This window comes from Ovis aries, chromosome X, assembly GCF_016772045.2.
Source record: "Ovis aries strain OAR_USU_Benz2616 breed Rambouillet chromosome X, ARS-UI_Ramb_v3.0, whole genome shotgun sequence".
Taxonomy (NCBI): domain Eukaryota; kingdom Metazoa; phylum Chordata; class Mammalia; order Artiodactyla; family Bovidae; genus Ovis; species Ovis aries.
This window is the reverse complement of record NC_056080.1, coordinates 86,065,566-86,080,423: the sequence shown is the minus strand read 5'-3', so window position 1 is coordinate 86,080,423 and position 14,858 is coordinate 86,065,566. Positions and strand designations below refer to the sequence as shown.

At 51.8% G+C, this 14,858-nt stretch overlaps 1 protein-coding gene and 1 pseudogene across 1 annotated transcript; one reads left to right on the top strand and one right to left on the bottom strand.

Annotated features, from left to right (window-relative positions):
- Positions 1-8,682: 8,682 nt before the first annotated feature.
- LOC101115512 (melanoma-associated antigen 10-like) lies at positions 8,683-9,470 on the bottom strand (annotated as a pseudogene).
- Positions 9,471-12,815: 3,345 nt separating this feature from the next.
- LOC114111437 (melanoma-associated antigen 10-like) lies at positions 12,816-14,329 on the top strand. The gene is made up of 2 exons (XM_027963221.3): positions 12,816-12,911; positions 13,261-14,329. Exon 2 carries the CDS (start codon positions 13,281-13,283, stop codon positions 14,064-14,066), a length of 786 nt encoding a protein of 261 aa, XP_027819022.2. The 5' UTR covers positions 12,816-12,911; positions 13,261-13,280; the 3' UTR covers positions 14,067-14,329.
- The last annotated feature ends 529 nt before the right edge of the window (positions 14,330-14,858 follow it).

Genomic DNA, 14,858 nt, shown 5'->3' with positions numbered 1-14,858 from the left:
GGAGCCAGTCTGGTTCAGAAGCATTTCTCTACCCAAGCAGTGAATGGTCAGGGCAGAAAGGCCTCAGAGCAGGGTGGTTCAGTTCAGTTGCTCAGTTGTGTCTGACTCTTTGTGACCCCATGAATCGCAGCACGCCAGGCCTCACTGTCCATCACCAAGTCCTGGAGTTCACTCAGACTCACGTCCATCGAGTCAATAATGCCATCTCACCATCTCATCCTCTGTCATCCCCTTCTCCTTCTGCCTCCAATCCCTCCCAGCATCAGAGTGTTTTCCAATGAGTCAGCTCTTCACATGAGGTGGCTAAAGTACTGGAGTTTCAGCTTTAGCATCATTCCTTCCAAAGAAATCCCAGGGCTGATCTCCTTCAGAATGGACTGGTTGGATCTCCTTGCAGTCCAAGGGACTCTCAAGAGTCTTCAACACCACAGTTCAAAAGCATCAATTCTTCGGTGTTCAGCCTTCTTCACAGTCCAACTCTCACATCCATACATGACCATAGGAAAACCATAGCCTTGACTAGACGGACCTTAGTCGGCAAAGTAATGTCTCTGCTTTTGAATATGCTATCTAGGTTGATCATAGCTTTCCTTCCAAGGAGTAAGCGTCTTTTAATTTCATGGCTGCAGTCACCATCTGCAGTGATTTTGAAGCCCCCCCCCCCCAGAATAAAGTCTGACACCTTTTCCACTGTTTCCCCATGTCATCTATTTCCCATGAAGTGATGGGACCGGATGCCATGATCTTTGTTTTCTGAATGTTGAACTTTAAGCCAACTTTTTCACTCTCCTCTTTCACTTTCATCAAGAGGCTTTTTAGTCCCTCTTCACTTTCTGCCATAAGGGTGGTGTCATCTGCATATCTGAGGTTATTGATATTTCTCCCGGAAATCTTGATTCTAGCTTGTGTTCCAGAGCAGGGTGGTAGTGCCCAATAAATACTGTCTGGAGATTCTAGAATCTGGGTCGTGGGCCAGGCAGCCAATTAAGTGGTCCACTTCCTTACTTGTTTCATGATGTCACAGAGGTGATGTGGAGAGGCAGCCCTGGCCCAGTGTAGAGGAGGGGGTCTGGGGACAGAGATGTGATCCCTAGCTTGTCTCTTCTCTGAAAGTACAGAAAAGTATGTTTCAGGTTGCCTGCAAAGGCTCCCATCTGCTGCCATGTGCCTTGTTTCAGGGGGCCAGGCCCTGGATGGGTTGACAAACATGCCCCTGGCTCTACCCCTACCCTACCAACGGGCAGGCCTGTGGCTGCCTTCTGCTAAAGGGCCAGGCCCTGGTGAGTCCTGGTTTGGCTACCACCGAGAGACACCCCAGGGGTCAGATGGGCCCCTGGCGACTGTCCCTCCCAGAAGATGGGGTCCATAGCGGGCTGGTTGGCCTAGCTTGAGTTGGTGATCCCACCCTCCCCCAGCCCCAGGCCTTGTCCCTCTTCTGGCTTTGGTCTCTTCTGACTGATGCTGCCAGTTGGTAGGCCCCGCTCAGATGGCCCCAAAGTCAAGAGTCCTGTTTCCTGCCCCCATCGCCCCCCAGGTCAAGCTTTCTGCAGTGTAGAGCTGTGCTCAAGCACAGTGGTAGTGATCTCACATTCCACTTGACTGTTCCCCAAGCACCCAAGACAGACTCCCCAGGAGGCCGTGTGGTAGGGCACAGCCAAGCGCTCAGCTGAGCTTGCAGCCTCCTGAGCTCTGCCCACCCCCTGACGGCATCCTGCTGCAGATCACAGGCCGTTGTCTTCAGTTTCCATTTTTTCCCATAAAGACCACTCTCGTGGCCCTAGAGTTCTCACTTTGGGACCATCTGTGTGTATGCTTTTCCCATCCCCTTCCCAGAGTCTCAGACTCGGATTCAGCCTCCCTGGAGGCTGCCTCAAAAGCCCTGTTTCCTTTTGATAGTGGGGTGGTTAGGCTTCTGCTACCCCCGGTCCTGGCCTCCCATGTCCAACTTGGGTATCTGTGGTTCCCTGCCATTTCAAGGACTTGGTTGGGTGTTCAAGATATAGCGTGTTCTGTTGAAAACAAGCGCTTCACTGGTCCTCTACGAGGCCAGCTCTGATCTTCTCCGCCCATTCCCCTGTCCCCACTACCATTGTGGACCAGTTCTCCCTTACCCAGATGGCAGGAACATTGAATGGTTTTGCTGGCTCACAGGTTAGGCGTTTTCCAAAGGGCCTCCTTTACACACACTCACTCCCAGGGACATGTCTGACTTATTGAGATAGATGTGACCAAAGGGAGCTCCCACCTACCTGTATTTGAAAATGCATGAGAGTCTGAGTATGGGACTGGATAAAACTCGGATGAGTCACTGGTGTTCACTGCATATGGATGATGGGGCAGTGGGTTTCGAGGTGCATGTTCTCTGACCTTTGTGGGCCACTGTTCTTCAAAGTCACCATGTAGGGGACAGACTGGCACCTTGGAAAGGTATGTGTGTTGAGTACCCTAGGGCACTGTCCACCTAGTTCTGCCACTCAGCAGGGTCATTTGCCCTGTGTGAGGGCCACAGCCTGGTGTCTGAAAGGGGACAGCTAAGAGGGTGTGGAAGAGGCTCTCCCAGAGGCCCTTCGGCCTGAGGACTGGCAGCCGGAATGGAGCTCACAGGCATTGACTTGAGCTTGCTCCCTGGCCTTTGTGCTCCTAAACAGGTTGATAAAGCTCCTTCAGGTTGGTTCACCTGACTGGGTCCCTGGTGGCTCCTCCAAAGGGGACTGAAGACTGTGCTATCTGTGGGCAGCCTGGCTATTGTGGCCTTTCCTGCCCCCACCCCCACCCTACTCTGGGCCCCTCCTCACCCCCTGGGTCCTGAGGGAGCTGCCTTTTCTGGTCCCCCTCCTCCAGGCACCATATGGGCTTTGGCAGTGGGTTTTCATGGCACTGAGGAGTTTTTGTCAGCTGTGGCTCAGGACAGCTCTGTTGTCCACACACAAGCCCTCATGATGGCCAAGGCCTGCCTTTCTCAGCCTTGCTCTCCTGCCCCTGTGCTTGGTGTCCCCTGCCCTGGTGTCCCCAACCCAGAGGCCCTCCAGTTGCTCCCCTCCCTCTCTGTGGTTGGGGAGACCTGGAGCCTTGGGTTTCATGTTACCTTCCCTCCCATATCAGAGGAGGCTTCTATAGGGGCTTTATCCCAGTGGTCACTGGGGCCATAAGGTCAGACCGCCCCCCTCCTGCTCAGTGAGGAGCTGGCGAGCCTGGCAGGTTCATTTGGGCAGGAGGCCCCATGGCAGCAGCAGGGACAGGGCACCGCCCTCACGCTGGAGGCCCTGGGACTGGACAGAGATGCAGGTCCCCGGCAGTCAGTTCAGTTCAGTTCAGTTGCTCAGTCGTGTCCGACTCTTTGCGACCCCATGAAGTGCAGCACGCCAGGCCTCCCTGTCTATCCCCAACTCCTGGAGTTCACTCAGACTCACGTCCATCGAGTCAGTGATGCCATACAGCCATCTCATCCTCTGTCGTCCCCTTCTCCTCCTGCCCCCAATCTCTCCCAGCATCAGAGTCTTTTCCAATGAGTCAACTCTTCAAATGAGGGGGCTAAAGTACTGGAGTTTCAGCTTTAGCATCATTCCTTCCAAAGAAATCCCAGGGCTGGTCTCCTTCAGAATGGACTGGTTGGATCTCCTTGCAGTCCAAGGGACTCTCAAGAGTCTTCTCCAAAACCACAGTTCAAAGCCAAAGCATCCATTCTTCGGCACTCAGCCTTCTTCACAGTCCAACTCTCACATCCATACATGACCACAGGAAAAACCATAGCCTTGACTAGACAGACCTTAGTCAGCAAAGTAATGTCTCTGCTTTTGAATATGCTATCTAGGTTGCTCATAACTTTTCTTCCAAGGAGTAAGTGTCTTTTAATTTCATGGCTGCAGTCACCATCTGCAGTGATTTTGGAGCCAAAAAAATAAAGTCTGACACCATTTCCACTGTTTCCCCATCTATTTCCCATGAAGTGATGGGACCGGATGCCATGATCTTCGTTTACTGAATGTTGAGCTTTAAGCCAATTTTTTCACTCTCCTCTTTCACTTTCATCAAGAGGCTTTTTAGTTCCTCTTCACTTTCTACCATAAGGGTGGTGTCATCTGCATATCTGAGGTGATTGATATTTCTCCTGGCAATCTTGATTCCAGCTTGTGTTTCTTCCAGTCCAGCGTCTCTCATGATGTACCCTGCATATAAATTAAATAAGCAGGGTGACAATATATAGCCTTGACACACTCCTTTTCCTATTTGGAACCAGTCTGTTGTTCCATGTCCAGTTCTAACTGTTGCTTCCTGACCTGCATACAGATTTCTCAAGAGGCAGGTCAGGTGGTCCCGTATTTCCATCTCTTTCAGAATTTTCCACAGTTTATTGTGATCCACACAGTCAAAGGCTTTGGCATAGTCAATAAAGCAGAAATAGATGTTTTTCTGGAACTCTCTTGCTTTTTCTATGATCCAGCAGATGTTGGCAATTTGATCTCTGGTTCCTCTGCCTTTTCTAAAACCAGCTTGAACATCAGGAACTTCACGGTTCACATATTGCTGAACCCTGGCTTGGAGAATTTTGAACATTACTTTACTAGCGTGTGAGATGAGTGCAATTGTGCAGTAGTTTGAACATTCTTTGGCATTGCTTTTCTTTGGGATTGGAATGAAAACTGACCTTTTCCAGTGCTGTGGCCACTGCTGAGTTTTCCAAATTTGCTGGCATATTGAGTGCAGCACTTTCACAGCATCATCTTTCAGGGTTTGAAATAGTTCCACTGGAATTCCATCAACTCCACTAGCTTTGTTCGTAGTGATGCTTTCTAAGGCCCACTTGACTTCACATTCCAAGATGTCTGGCTCTAGATGAGTGATCACACCGTCGTGATTATCTTGGTCATGAAGATCCTTTTTGTACAGTTCTTCTGTGTATTCTTGCCACCTCTTCTTAATATCTTCTGCTTCTGTTAGGTCCATACCATTTCTGTCTTTTATCGAGCCCATCTTTGCATGAAATGTTCCCTTGGTATCTCTAATTTTCTTGAAGAGACCTCTAGTCTTTCCCATTCTGTTGTTTTCCTCTATTTCTTTGCATTGATCACTGAAGAAGGCTTTCTTATCTCTTCTTGCTATTCTTTGGAACTCTGCATTCAGATGTTTATATCTTTCCTTTTCTCCTTTACTTTTTGCTTCTCTTCTTTTCACAGCTATTTGTAAGGCCTCCCCAGACAGCCATTTTGCTTTTTTGCATTTCTTTTCCATGGGGATGGTCTTGATCCCTGTCTCCTGTACAATGACACGAACCTCATTCCATAGTTCATCAGGCACTCTATCTATCAGATCTAGGCCCTTAAATCTATTTCTCTCTTCCACTATATAATCATAAGGGATTTGATCTAGGTCATACCTGAATGGTCTAGCGGTTTCCCCTACTTTCTTCATTTTGAGTCTGAATTTGGTAATAAGGAGTTCATGATCTGAGCCACAGTCAGCTTCTGGTCTTGTTTTTGCTGACTGTATAGAGCTTCTCCATCTTTGGCTGCAAAGAATGTAATTAATCTGATTTCGGTGTTGACCATCTGGTGATGTCCATGTGTAGAGTCTTCTCTTGTGTTGTTGGAAGAGGGTGTTTGCTATGACCAGTGCATTTTGTTGGCAAAACTTTGTTAGTCTTTGCCCTGCTTCATTCCACATTCCAAGGCCAAATTTGCCTGTTACTCCAGGTGTTTCTTGACTTCCTACTTTTGCATTCCAGTCCCCTATAATGAAGAGGACACCTTTTTTGGGTGTTAGTTCTACAAGGTCTTGTAGGCAGAGTCAGTTCTTAGCAAACCACAGAGCAGCCCCACAGTGCTTCTGATTCTCCTTGTCCCCTTCATTCCATGGACCTGCTTTTTGTCACCTCAGAGGCATTGTGTAGCACTGAGAGAATGCCATGAGAAGTTGGAAGGTTGGACCGCGGCCTGGGGTGTGTGGAAAGGGTTGGGGCTCCAGAGGAATTGAGACCAGTGCTCTGAGACCCCCACAGCCCTCACTTGCATGTGGGCCTCGGAAGGTCACAAGCCCCGTGGCCTAAATTCTCTTGTGAACCCCCCCAATTTGAGGAGCCCATTTGTTGGGCTGCAGGATGCACCTGAGGGACAGGATGCAGCTGCCAGGGCTTGGTGGCCATTGCCTCTGTGATGTCGGGGCAGGAATCTGTCCCAATATTGCCCCAAGACTGTTCTCCACTCTCCACTGTGGGAAGGAATTGGCTGCTTTGTGGTCCAGGGCTTGTCAGAGAATATGCACCTCAATAAGATGTGGAATAGCTAATCAGCCAAACAGGATGTTTCATAAATAAAACTAAGAAACTTTGCTACTTAGACCATAGTGGACCATAATGTTAGTAGCTCAGTCGTGTCTGACTTTGCTACTCCATGGACTGTAGACTGCCCGTCTCCTCTGTCCATGGAATTCTCCGGGCAAGAATACTGGAGTGGGTTGTCATGCTCTTCTTCAGGTGATCTTCCTGACCCAGGAATCGAACCCAGGTTTCCCACAATGCAAGCAGAATCTTCATCATTTGAGCTACCAGGCAAGCCCCATTTCCATAGAAGACCTGTTAAATTTGGGTGTGGAGGAGTGTTCCAACAGGACTCAAGCTGCTTCAGGAAATAGAAGCAAGAACCACTCTTTGTCTGTACCCCAGCTGGTCTTCCATCCAAGACATTACTTTCCTTCATTGCAGCCCCAAGGAAGGTCAAGTCCTTGAGTACAATGGCCAATTACAATCAAGATAATTGTAAGCTAATTAACACCTTGGGTTCTGGATCACCCAGGGACAGGAAAGAAAGGGTAGTTCCATGCATTTCTTGGGCACCACTTCAAGGGAGTGCGACCAAAGTTCTGCAGGATTCCTAGCAGATATGGGGTAGAAAACACCTCCTTTGCCCCTGTGATCAACAGCAATGCGACAAGAGTTATGACCCCTTCCTTCCTTCCCCAGAAAGAGATCTCTCTGGGCTTTATCCAAGATGGAAAAGGACACCTTACAGCAATGATCTGTTTCAGATTTTGCCATCACCCTGAAGACACACTGTCTGCAAGTCTGAGGGCTGCCACCAGCCAGCCTCATGATGATCACCTCCCACATAAGGAACCCAGCTTCCCAAAGCTGCAAAACACCTTGGCTCAGGCACTGACACTCGAGTGCTCCTCCTGGAGCCCCACCACCCTGCCCCATGTTGCCTTGTTCAGTGCGACTAGGGGACGTCTCTCCACCTTCCTTGTGTGACTGCGGCTCCTAGACCTTTGCTCTAGGTGTGGGGGTGTCCTGCTTCTCCTAGTGTCCCCACTGCTAACACGGCCTTTCCTGTAGCAGATACTCCGTAAAGGTCTTCGGAACACATGAGCCAGTGAGCAGGGGCCTCAGATGAATTGTCTGCTACTTCCTTAAATAACCCAGGCAAATTCAAATAAAGATCATTTAGTTTTTGAGAATTGAAAGGTGGTTGCTGAATGAAAAGACGCTGGGATTCTTGGCCTCCAGAGGAGAAGAATTCAATCTGGGGCCAGAGACGAGGCTTGATTGCTCAGAGCTTTTGTGTAATAAAGTTTTACCAAAGTATAAAGGAGATAGAGAAAGCTTCTGACATAGGCATCAGAAGGAGGCAGAAAGAGTACCCCCCTGCTAGGCATCAGCTGGATGTTACATAGTCACTAGCAGTTTGTTAAAGAAAGGAATGTCTTAAAACTCAGAATGGCACCAGGCCCCTCACCCATAAGATGCATTTTGGGATAATCTTGGCACCACATGATTCATCCTGGGCCATAAAATGATTGGCTTGAATCTTGTAGAAGGGCAGATTACCATACAAATAGTTTCGTCCACATAGATTAGGGGAACAATATCTGAGTATAACATATTGGTTTGTCAAGTAGGTTCTGAGCCATTAGGTGAACCTATTTGAAGACAGAGTCTGGGGTAAATGCATAGTACATTAACATAGCTTAAGACAAACATTTCCATAAGAAAAATGCATTGGTTAACTTAAGGTTTGAGAATAACTTCAGGTGAAACCAGGTGTCATTATGGCAACACAGCAGTTTAAGAGAAACCTCCTTTTACATTTGTATAGAGAAGGAAAAAAATATCACTAGTTTGTTTCCTTCTGCCTCTTAAGAGAGATAAAAATGTCAGACACTTGCAGCTTATTTCCTCTGTTTGGAGACCCCTGGCCTTCCTGCCTGTTACCCTCTCAGAATGACACACAAGAAGGACAGAAGGATGAATTCACTACAATTACTTTTATCATCTAATTCTTTCCCCATCAATATTACTGCTAAGTAAGCTCACATTTCCAAAACAGTTCTGATTCCAATTTGATTGTGTCCCTTTCAGGGTCACAAAACAAAATGGAAGAGTTTCCAATCTCTTACAAAACAGCAAAACTCTTGTTCTTGAACTGGGTAAGCACAAACACATTGTGATCAACATCATTCACCAAGCTAACACACTGACGTTTATTTAGCCTTTTGTGAAAACAATCAAAGCTTGAAAAATTTCTAAGGAAAACAGATGAACCTCCATGTCATCATAGAGAACAGAAGCCCAAAGATGGTATGAACTGGTTCCCCCAACTGGCCCAGGCCCTCACTTCTGAGAAGGCTGACTACTCCCTCTTCACTCACAGAGGGAATGATCAACCTGGCTGCTGCTCTGGCTCAGGTCCCCTATTCCTCCTCCCTTGCAGCCTCTGCAGACAGGAGTGGGAAGGCCCTCAAAGCCCTCTGTTTGACCCTGAGCACAAATGCCATGACTTGCCACTTGCTGGTCTCCACATAGGCCCAGGGACCCCACAGGCACTCATAGCGAGCAGGGTGGCTGTCAGGCACCTGCTGGTACTCCAGGTATCCCTCTTACAGCCACACTTGTGTCAGCAGCTCCCTGGGCTCCCCAAAGACACAGTGCTCACTTCCAACACACACCACCCCATCCTGCTCAGTGCTCCCAAGACTGCCTCCTCAGGGGCCAGGTCTTCATTCTGCATGATCAGGCTGAGGACCAGCACCAGGAAGCCGGCCTTGGGCAGGCTCTGCCCACTGCTCAGCATCTCATCACAGGTGAGGCCCAGGGTGGGGACCATGATGTAGATGTGCTCCCTGGCGTTCAAATCCTTCATCTCCATGCCAATGACCACCTGTAGGCACTGTGAGGCTTGAGTGAAGACCACTGAGAAGTGCTCCTGGTTATCCCTGAGGACCTTCTTCAGCATTTCCGCTTGGGAGATCAGCTGTTTGGGCAGATACTTGAGGAGAAAGAACTTCACCAGGTTAGCCACCATCTCATTCAGAGCTTCCTGGGGCAAGGCCTCTGCAAGGGCGGAGCAGGAGACTGTGGGGGAGGAAGCTGAGGGGGATGCAGCCTCCCCCGCCTCAGCCCCAAAGAGCTGTGCCTCCACAGGGCCCTGGGCCTTGCCTGGGTCCTGAAGGTCTTCCTCGAGCTTGCTCAGCTCAATCATCTTGACCACAAGCATGATGCCTGCGATCAAACCACAGAGTGAGGTATGGGGGCAAATGGGGACAGATGAGGACCATGGGCCCGGATGGTGGATAGAGGGGCTGTGAACAGCCTCACCTGAGAACCACAGACCTGGGCAGCCACAGGCCATTTGCAGGTCTCCTCTTGAAAGGTGCTCTCAGACCTCACAGGGGCATGCCTCTGGAGTGGCCAGTCCCCTGGCTACCTGAAGGAGGAAGTGAGGTGGCTCCCTAGGGTGTGGTCAGCACAGCCCGAGATTTCTGGGACTAACAAGGTAAGGGGATTAGGCCCTTGTGGGGTCCCCTCTGATCTGGGATGGGGAGCCCTTGGTGTACACTCAGGGCACCCTCCTCACCTTGACTCGCGGCACTGCCTAGACCTCCTCTGCTCTCTGAACTCAGGACCTGGGCCTCAGATGTCTGCCTTTGCCTCCTGGTTCCTGCAGCTCCTGTGAGAGAAATGGAGGGGGCACCTCGGTGGTATCCTGTGGCCCAGCCCTGAGCATTCTCTGACGGTATGAGGGGAGGACTCTGTGAGGTCCCCTCAGTTGTGTGGTGGGAGGTCCCCTCGGGGCTCCCTTGTAGTGCACACCTTTCCCCTGGTGCAACCTGGTCCCTCCCCTCTAGGGGCCTGCAGGAAAACTCAGAACAAGACCTGAGACTGAACAGAAACCGCTGAGGGGCCCCACATGTGGCAGCACCTGCCCAGGGTCTCCTGCAGCTTCTAGGCTGGGGAGATGTTCAGTCCTCTGCTCCTCCTCATGTCCTGCCTGGCCTCCCAGCACTGACCACAGGGGCACGGGTCTGCTCAGTCCTCCATTGGGGTTGGGGAGTCCAGCCTCTGCTGACCTGAAGCCTCTCTGCCCTCTGCCTGGAAAACCTCACCTCCTGAGGTCCCTAAGCCAGAGGTCAAGAAACTGCTCACCCAACTCTGGGCCCTCCAAAACCCTCTTTCAAGGGCCAAGATCCCTCCCTGTTGGGGTCTAACCACCTCAGTCCTTCCTTGCATGGAGCCTAGACTCCAGACAAGACCTGGAAGTGTACTGTCTGCCATTTGGAGGTTCTGCTGCTTTCAACAGGTCCCCGGTCTCTCTGACAGGGATGTCAGGCAATGCGGCACAAGGTCGTCCTGCCCGGGGCCTACCAGGGTTCCCTCTGTTCTGAGCTCTGGCTACCCTCAGTCCTCCCTCAGGGTCCTCACCTTGACTTCCAGTAGGACCTAGGCTCTGTCCTCTCCCCACCGTAGTCCCTGCTCCTCACACCAGGTCCCCAGTCTCACAGAACTGGATGTCAGGAAATCAGGACAGACCTAGTGTGCACTTCTCACCCCGAGGGCTCCCAGGGCCGATGGCAGGGACAGGGATTTGTGGGGTTCCATCAGTCTTACCTTGGAATCCCTAGAATCTTCACTTGAGGTCCCTTCAGTCTTCCCTCAGGGACCTCACCTTATCTCCAGGTACGACTTCAGAGTCTTTCCTCTCCCCTCCCCTACAGGACCTCAGTCTTTCTGAGATTTGGATGCCAGTAAGTCCGTTCTCCATACTAGGACACCAGTCTGAAAGCCGGATATTAGGAAGTCAGACCCCTGTACCAGGTTCCCCAGTCTCTCTGAGACCCAGATGTCAGGAAATGCAGCATGTGTTCTTCTGCCCTGTGTCCTCCCAGAGCCCACTCTGCTCTGGGGTCCAGGGTCCCCTCAGTCCTCCCTCAGAGTCCTCACCTTGACTCTCAAAAGAACTGAGATCTTTCCCACTGCCCATCTGAGGCCCTGCCCCTTCTAACAGTTGCCTAATGTCTCTGAGACACAGATGCGGAAGTCAGAACAGGCTGCCAAGTGCTCCTCCTACCACCAGGGTGGCCCAGGGCTGACAGCAGGGTCAGGGATCTGTGGGGTTCCTTACATCCTCCCTCAGGGACCTCATCTTGATCGCTGGCAGATCTGGGGATGCCCCTTGTGTCGACCAGAGGCGGGGCCCTCACATCAAGGCTCAGGGAGCACTGAGGGTGGATGAGCACATGCTGCATTTCCTGACATCTGGGTCTCAGAGAAAGTGGGGACCTAGGAAAGGGGGTGTAGCCTCAGGTGAGCAGAGGGAAGAAGCCCAGCTCCTCCAGGGTTTCAATTGGAGGACCCTGAGGGAGACTGAGGGGACCCTGGACCCCAATCAGAGGAGACCTCAGAAAAGCCTGTAGCTCCTGTTGGTCCTTGGCAGCCCTGGGATACGATGAGCCCAAAATGCATGGTCGCACTTCCTGACATCCGGGTCTCTGACTGGGGACCTCGCATATGGGGCGGGGCCTCAGGGGGGGTGCCAATTCCCAGGTCCTGCGGGGTTGAAGACCCTGAGGACCCTGAAGAGGGACTAGAGGACCCCAGATCCCTAATCAGAGGAGACCTCAGAGAAGCCCGTCTCTGTTGTCAGTCCAGGGCAACCGTGCGGGCAGGATGAGCACCACAGGCATGCGCTGACTTCCTCACATCCGGGTCTTCAAGAGACTGGGGTCCTGGTATAAGGGGCGGGGCTTCAGTTGCGGAGAGGCGAGAATCCAGGTCCTGCGCGGAGGCAAGGTGAGGTGCCTGAAGGAGGACTGGGGGGACCCTGAGTGAGGACCGACAGAACCCCACAGATCCCCGCCCCTGTAGTTGGCCCTGGGAGACTTTGTGGTGAGAAGAGCACACTCGGCCTGTCTGACTTCCTAACGTGCGGGTCTCAGAGGGACTGGAGGCCTTGTGAAACTGGCGAGGTCTCAAAATGGCGGACGGGACAATCACTGGTCCTGCCTGGAGTCCAGGCTCCATGCGAGGAAGGACTGAGGCTGTTAGATGCCAACAGGGAGGGATCTTGACCCTTGCAAGAGGGTCTTGGAGGGCCCAGAGTGGGGTGAGCAGGGTGAGCAGTTTCTTGATCTCTGGCTTAGGGACCTCGGGAGGTGAGGTTTTACGGGCGGAGGCTTCAGGCTGGCAGAGGCTGGACTGAGCGGATCCCCTCCCCTGTGGTCAGTGCTGGGAGGCCAGTCAGGACGTGAGGAGGAGCTGAGGACCGAGCATCTCCCTAGCCTAGGACCCGCGCGAAGCCCTGGGCAGGTGCGGCCGCATGTGGGGTCCCTCAGCGCTTTCTGTTCAGGCTTGTGTCTTGTTCTGAGTTTCCTTGTACTCCTCCAAAGGGGACGGTCCAGACCATGCTGGGGGAAAGGTGAGCACTACAAGGGACCCACCACGCAACTGGGTGTACTCACAGAGTCCACCCCCTTCTACCAGCACAGAAGGCTCAGGGCTGTGCCACAGTACAGCCCTTAGCTGTCACCTCCATTTCTCTCACAGGAGCTCCAGGAACCAGGAGGTGAAGCCAGAGGTCTGAAGTCTGAAGCCTGTTTTCTGAGTTCAGAGAGCAGAGGAGATCCAGGCAGTATCAGGAGTCAAGGTGAGAGGGTGCCCTGAAGTGAACCAGAGGCTCCCTATCCCACAACAGAGGGGCGCCCCAGAAGGCCCCAATTCCTCCCACTTTGTTGGCCCCAGAAATCTTGGGCTGTGCTGACCGCACCCTGGGGAGCCACCTCACTTCCTCTTTCGGGTAGCCAGGGGACTGGCCTCCCAGGAGGAGCGCTCCTGTGAGGTCTGAGAGCACCCCTCAAGGGGAGACCTGTAAGTGGCCTGTGTCATACCATCCAGGGTGCGTTTCTTAGCCGAGGGTGCTCTCACCTCCTCTCTCCCCGAGGCCCTTGGTCCCCATCTGTACCTCGGCCTCACTTCCGTGTCTTGTTTGACCTCAGGCGTTGTGCTCGTGGTCAAGATGAGTGAACTCAGCAGACCCGAGGAAGACCTTCAGGAGCCAGGAGAGGCCCAGGGCCCTGTAGAGGTGCAGCTCTTGGTGGCTGAGGTGGGGGAGGCCCCACGTGACTTGGCCTCCTACCCCCCAGCATCCTGCTCCACTCCTGTGGAGCCCTTGCCCCGAGAAATTCTGAATGAGATGATGGCTAACCTTATGAAGTTCCTGCTCCTCAAGTATCGAGCCAAGAAGCTGACCTCCCTGGCAGAAATGCTGAATAATGTCTTCAGGGATAACCAGGATCACTTCCCGGTGGTCTTCAGTCAAGCCTTAGAGTACCTGCAGCTGGCCTTTGGTGTGGAGGTGAAGGAGGTGGATCCCACAGAGCACATCTACGTCTTGGTCCCCACCCTGGGCCTCACCTGTGATGAGATGCTGAGCGATGGGCAGGGCCTGCCCAAGGCTGGCCTCCTGGTGCTGGTCCTCAGCGTGATCATGTGTAGTGGAGACCCGGCCCCTGAGGAGGCAGTCTGGGGAGCACTCAGCAGGATGGGGGTGTATGTTGGGAGCGAGCACTGTTTCTTTGGGGAACCCAGGGAGCTGCTGACCCAAGTGTGGGTGTGGGAGAGGTACCTGGAGTACCAGCAGGTGCCTGACAGTGACCCTGCTCGCTACGAGTTCCTGTGGGGTCCCCGGGCCTATGCGGAGACCAGCAAAGAGCAAGTCATGGCATTTGTGCTCAGGGTCACACAAAGGGTTTTGAGGGCCTTCTCACTCCTGTCTGCAGAGGCTGCGAGGGAGGAGGAATAGGGGGCCTGAGCCAGAGCAGCAGCCAGGCTGATCTTCCCTCTGTGAGTGAAGAGGGAGTAGTCAGCCTTCAGTCAGAAGTGGGGGCCCGGGCCAGTTGGGGGAACCAGTGTGTAGCATCTTTGGTTCATGTTCTCTGTGATGACATGGGGATTCATCTCTGTTTTCTTTAGAAATTTTTCAAAGTTTGGTTTCAGAGAAGGCTAAAGAAACGTCAGTATCTTAGCTTTGTGAATGATATTGATTCCAGCGTATTTTTGGTTGCTCAGTTCAAAAACAAGAGTTTTGCTGTTTTGTGAAAGAGATTGGGAAGTCTTCCATTTTGTTTTGTGATCCTGAACAGAATACAATGGAATAGTAATTAGAACTGTTTTGAAAATGCGAACTTATGTAGCAATAGTATTGAATGGAGAAGAATTAGATAATAAAAGTAATTATAGTGAATTCATGCTTATGTCCTTCTTGTATCTCATTCACAAAAACTAAATTATCTGTTTATTGAATTTTCCTTGGTTGTTAAAGAAAGTAGCAGACAATCTGAGACCCTGCTCACTGGCTCATTTATTCCAAAGACTGTACAGATTCTCTGCTCCGTGAAAGGCTGTTAGCAGTGGAGACACTAGGAGAAGCAGGACACCCCCACGCTTTCAGCGATGGTTTAGAGCTGCAGTCACATGAGGTTTGTCTTGGGGGTGAGGGGAATCTCTGAAATGGATCATTGCTGTGAGGTGTCCTTTTGCTTTTTGGATAAACCCCAGAGACATCTCTTTCTAGGACAGGAAGAAGGGGTCCTGG